At 39.1% G+C, this 6,208-nt stretch overlaps 1 protein-coding gene across 5 annotated transcripts in view; it reads right to left on the bottom strand.

The window, feature by feature from the left end:
* Positions 1-3,574: 3,574 nt before the first annotated feature.
* Positions 3,575-6,208, bottom strand: part of LOC103462611 (AT-rich interactive domain-containing protein 3B) — a 60,623-nt gene continuing 57,989 nt past the window's right edge. For all 5 annotated transcript variants that reach the window (XM_008405510.2, XM_008405506.2, XM_008405509.2 and 2 more), the window contains one exon: positions 3,575-6,202. In XM_008405510.2, coding sequence (XP_008403732.1) covers positions 6,003-6,202 — 200 coding nt within the window. In that variant the 3' untranslated portion in view covers positions 3,575-6,002. The remainder of the gene's footprint in view (positions 6,203-6,208) is intronic.

Genomic DNA, 6,208 nt, shown 5'->3' on the forward strand with positions numbered 1-6,208 from the left:
ATWTTYTYWWWRWRMAMAMWSTTTTTGTTTTGATTCAATAAATAATCTTCACAATTTCCTGTTCCAAGTTAAATTGCCTCTGTGATACATAATATCAGAGAAGCAAAAGTCTCAGAAATATCCCAAAAGATTGGCATTGAAAGACAGGTGGCTCTACAAAATATTGACTCTGAGTGACTGAATATAAATGTAACATTTTTGCAGATTTCYATTTGTGTGAGCTTTTTTTGTTTTTTCCCAAATATGTCCTACTTAAATCTTTGCAGTGTACTAAGGCAAAACTCAAATGCATTTAATAATAGAAGTACTATATAAAGGTACAGGATGCAGGTGCATTCCCCGTTAGTTSAGGTACTTCCTGCAATTAATGGTGTTGTATTGCCTTGTACATCTGGCACAGCCTTCAAGGCTACCCCAATGGAAAACCAAAGAGAACAATTGCTTTTCTTCTGATTGCCAAAAATGTCCCGCGTGTCTCCCCTCTGAGTTTGTTTGTTTAAAGGGCCTGGATTTCCAAAAAAATAAAAAATACAACAGAATCATTTTTTACAAAAGAATGCTGCCAAGACTGAAGCGACAAAAAAAAAAAAAAAAACTAAATTAAAAACAAAACAGGCAGGTTCTATTTTTGGTGAAGTGATCTGAATGTCTTCTGAAATTTACAAAAGTTTTTCATGCTACCATTTTCTCTTTAAAATGTTAATGCTGTATTGTTCTTATTAACGATACCGGACACAATGGTCTGTCTTTACTATAAAATAGACCAACATTTTGAAACATCTGTCGTTTTTCATATGAAACTGCACAGCATATGGGACTAGGTCTTGATCGTAATTCRATTCAGTTCAGTTTATTTATATAGCGCCGATTCACAACAAATGTCACCTCAAGGCACTTTACAAAACACATCCAATTTATATACAGATATAGATTATATATTCAGATTTGATTTACATTATGTCCTATTATGGATAACCCCAGATTTTACGAGGGTGTACTTTCTTTTTCCCATGACTCGATATTCTGCGTGACACCCGAATACAAAAAAATGGATATGTAGCTTTAGCTGAAATTGGTTAACAGCAGTAAGTGTAAATAATCTATAAAAAAAGAAACAAGTCTAGTGATTTCAGAAGAAATGAAACAGACACACAAAAAATACGATATAAAGTAAAACTTTATCATGACATACAAGTTTAAAGCCCTGAGAACCATATCTTTATATTAACTAATATGAACAAAACTGAATGTGTGAAAACCACTTTGGAAAAGTGCTCCTCTTAAATACAATCAGCACAAACCAGTTTTTACAAGCATTCTTGTGTTTTGTTCCATTTTTTGTTTGCATTAATAATCAAAGAGAAAACTATAATATCAGTAATATTATCGTCATGTCCATAATAATTATAACGGTACAAAAATATGCACAAACCCCACAGTTGAATTAATATACGGAGCATTGTACAAGCCAAAACAACATAAAATTGATAAATGAGGTATTTGATAACCACTTGCATATGCACCTGTTTAACACAGATTAGGCCAGTCCTTAAACATTCGAAAAGTGTATTTTATTCCAAAAATCAAAGAGACCTAAAGGTTCCTCAGACTTCCAACTTCACAGCTTCCTGAGTGACGAGACGTCGCCTTGCAGTTAGTGACGACTGAAAGCCTGAAATAAAACATAAAGCAACTCAAAATCCAAAGAAGCAACATGACCGGAGCTTTCGTCAGTACTCGTCGCTCGATGCAGCTTCGTCCTGAGGTACTGTTGAACGACAGGCACGTCACACACAGCCAGGAAGCCTCAACTAAACCCACTGGAGATGCGGAAATGACCAACCAACCAACCCTCAACACTTCCCGCTCTCTGATCAGACCTCGAGCAGCAGACAGGACTGTGGTTGTGCCAGTAAACCAGAACTGTGCCAGCCTCAAGAAAAGTTTCAAACTGACTCGATTTTCAACACGCTGACCGTCATTTTAGGAATTAGCAGATAGAACATTGGCGCCATCTGCAGGCTCTTTAATGTTACTACAATAATGCTCACAGAATAATATACTAAACCTGCTTCCACACACTCCCACACACAAAACACAGAAACRTACAAAGGCAGTGAGGCTACTCTATCAAACAACCATTACAAACCAAAAACTAAGCAAATGAAACCGACAGTTTGGACTTAATAAAAACGTTTCAGTTATGCRGTTTAGATGATTTAGCTAAACAATTTCAGCCAAGACAAATAAAACAATACAAATAAATATCAAAACTCATCTGGTAACAGTATGAATGGTGGAAAACATCTATCCAAACGGCAGGTGATAAACSCACCCAACGTTACCGGCCTGAAACCTGCACTGACCAGATCTCACCAGCAACTACATTAAGGCAGCATCTATGATTCCCTCCTTTACGAGTTTGTTTTTGACCAAGTAAAATGAACAGCGTGACCAAAAGCTGCTAGATCGCACATTTAGTGGCTAAGATACAGTCAAGCATCAARACTGGGCCTCACATTCAACGCAGGAGAAGCTGGAAAATCTATTTTTAAACCTTATGTAATGTTTTAGATTTTAAAAAAAATAACTTGAAGGAAAACATGTCTTATGCCAGCTGTGTCTGGACCACCAGGAAGTGTGTTTGGCTGGGAGGAACTGAAACTGTGGGGCATTGGCTGAGCWTGCAGACAGGTGGTGAGTTCAGTGCCCCCAAAAATATCTGATTAAATAAGCGCAAGATGACATTAGRCCTGGCTTTTGTTCTGTATAACACTTTAATCTCTCCTACACAGCCAGCGTATGACCATCCTTTCATGTTACACGTTCAGATTCAATTTAATCTAGTTTAAATTGTGAGTAGGAAGTGAAAGCMTGTCCTAATATGTGGAGAAAGACAGAATTTGCACTTCACCTGACCTTAGTTTTCACAAATATCTCAAAGATTATGTTGCAAAAGGTTAGGTGAGACTTTGTTTTGCAGTTCAACAGGCTGTCGGACCTGTTTTTCGATGCACCTCAGCACGTGCAACCAGGATTGTACGAGGATGACCAGCCGGACTAGTCTTTGGTATCTAGCTGTGCAATAACCAGAAAATCAATGTGTTCTAACACTGGTCACATGATTGTACACATGCATTTCATTTCAAAACGGCCAAGAAAGAATTAACTGCAATTCTTCTGTTCGCAATCAAATCTCACAATCCTGCAAATCTGTACAACAGTGAGGAACGAACATTTCTGTTCCTCTTCCCTGAAAAAAAAAAAAAAAATGCATATATCACTTCCCTTAGACGAAATCCCTCCACCCCGCCCCGCCCACCCCAAATCCCACCCGCTGGGAAAAAAATAGCAGGAAAAAAAAGAATGCATGAAACAGGGTTTATGAGTAAATACAGCAGAAAGAAAGCAAACCCCTCCCAACTCTTACATTTTTTTTTTCCTCCCCAAAACCCACCCGCAGTGTGTCAGTACATCCATCTCAGTTTCAGTTCAGGCAGGATTTGGCTTCACAGCCGAGGTATGTAGTGTCGCTCTCGCTTTCAGAGAGTCTAATGAGGTWTTTTYTTTYYYKTTTTTTTTTTTTTTTTTTTTTTYTGAAACAGTCACGTAGTCTTGTGCATTCTTCACGAATGAATCTTCTTTAAATTATCAGTGATTCCTTGCGGTTGTCACTTTGCTTCCTGAGAGAGATGCCCTCCAGAAGAGAGAGGCCAGTGTGAGGTCTGGGAACTACTTACTGGATGAAGACGCCGTCCTACTGGACATTCAGGTGGAAGGATGCAAACCAAAATACGGGGTTGGGGGATGACAAAATGGGACCGTGTAGCTGGGTTTGGAATGCCACAGTAGGTCTGATTAGAGACAGGGGGCTCAGGGTCTACTGGGCTTGTTGGTGGACAAGAGCTGCTGTTCCCCCCCCAAACTTTGTGCGTTAAGTCGTTAAAAAAAAAAAACAGGCCTGTGAGCAACTGGACTAAAAGTGCATCTCAATAGACAGAAATATTTTCAAAAAGTTCATTTATTTCAGCGCCTCAATTCAAAAAGTTAAAGTTATATTATGTAGATTTCTTACACAAAGAATCAATATATTTCAAGTATTGACTTCTGTTAGTTTTGATGATTGTGGCAGGGATGAAACCCAAAAATTCAGTTCCTCAGATAATTAGAATGTTAAATAAATTCTATAGCTTTTTAGTGCAGAGGACTTAAAAGTAACTTTTCATCAAGACACATGGCTTGTTTTAAGTAAATAATTACTTAATACTGATAATAAATTATTAGTTCCACATGCAGATWATTTCACTTATAGCAAGGGAAAAATGTCTCATTATAAGTGAAATAATCTACCAGTGAAAACAGGATTTTTATATGAATATAAAGGAATCATTTACTTAAATCAACTCCAACATTTTGATGAAAAATTACTGGTAACTTAGCTTTATCTCATTTCAAATACACTAAATGTATTTGCACTAGAAACTAGACTAATAATAATACGTTTTGTAAGCCTATTACAAAACCTTTTGGGGATGAAAGTAAGCCACAAAAGCTCTTGGTAAAGAAGCTGGCATRATCTCATAATTTCAGTATAAGGTTAAGCATAGGGAAGATCAGAAGTAAGGGGGAAAAAAAAGTCAATTTAAGAGCTTGGGGAACTACAGCCTTGGTCAGGGCTGTAAGATCCACCGACACACAAAGACTTATTCAGGACATGAACAAGCCATCTACCAAAACATTTTAGCTTGGCAGGACTTGGCACCTTTTCACATTGTTAAAAGTACCAGTATGTGCCTTAATGAACACGGCATCACTGCGTTCGACTGGCCAGCAAACCGGCCTGACCTGAACTCCACTGAGACCCTCCGGGGTGCCGTTACGTAAAAGATGAGAGACACCGGAGCCAATAATGGAGAGCAGCCAAGCCGCAGGCTGATCACCTCCCTGTCAGGTCGCATTGATGGGAGTAATTCATGCGAAAGGAGTTTCAACTAGGTATTGAGTGGACATATTTTTCGGTAGGTCTATATTTGTACATGCAATACTTTTTTTTCTTTTTTTTTTTCTGAGAAACTGAAATATGTTTTTTTTTTTGGCATTTGCTGAAAGCCATAACAGATACAAACACTTGAAATGCATAACGCTGAGGCGGGGGATTTCCCTTCTTGAATTAAATTACATTTTTAAAGATACTTGAATTTACTGAGATGCTCCTGTATAGGTTAGTGCTTCCAACCTTCGTAAAGGTCTTTTACTGAGGGTAGTTGTGAAATGAGGTATTTAATCTGCTGATCTACAGCATCATCTTTATCATTCACCAGTCTGAGTTCAACACGAGGCTACAGTGTGTCACAGACCTGAGTGGCCTGGGCTGGAGGCCTATTGCTGTGAGGTGAGTGCGCTGTACATGAGGTTCTGTTGGTGAGAGATACCCGACTTCCCCTGATTGCAACAAGTTTAAACAGAATACAAAAATAAAGTTGATTCAGGTTAAATATTCTACAGCTCCTGAGGTAAAGACACCACTGCAGGTTACTTGATTTGAGGTATGTAAAAAGAGAAAAAACTGAAAACAAAAATCATTCTAAACAAAACAAAAAAAAAAAAATCAAAAAGACAACAAAATGGCAACAAAACCAACAAAATGTCCTAAAATAAAACTTTTCAAGTTCAGTTGTGAATACGCCTGTCAGTGGGTTTTGGCTGAGCTGATTGTGTTTAGCATGTACACTAGGATTAACAAGTGTATGAGTGTGTATAATGTGTGTTTTGATTTGTGTATATCTATGCGTGTGATGACTTTAACGCAGAGAAGTGGGTTTTATGTGATATTCTGGGGCTCTATGTTCATGATTGGACAGCCAAAAGGTTGACAGGGTTGTTGAGGTATTTGTTGTGCAACAGTTTCTTATTCTTATCGGTTTCTCATTGTACTGTATATTCATGCTGGGGCCTTGCCGTGGAGCAGCGGCCTAGGGAGCGGGTACAAAGGAAAGCTCGAGTTAGGGGGAACCGCTGGGCGCCAGCTCGGCGGAGCCGGAGCCCTTGGAGGAGGAGGTKGAGGAAGGTGTGGGGCTGAGGGTCTGGGCCTGGGGAGCAGAGAAGCCAAAGCTTGAGCTGGGTCCAGCAGGGGATGATGAGGCGGCACTAGCAGCAACAACAGGCCCTGGTGCCCCGCCGGACTTCTGGGCAAACAGGGTTCCTGAAT

This window comes from Poecilia reticulata, linkage group LG3 (assembly GCF_000633615.1).
Source record: "Poecilia reticulata strain Guanapo linkage group LG3, Guppy_female_1.0+MT, whole genome shotgun sequence".
NCBI lineage: Eukaryota > Metazoa > Chordata > Actinopteri > Cyprinodontiformes > Poeciliidae > Poecilia > Poecilia reticulata.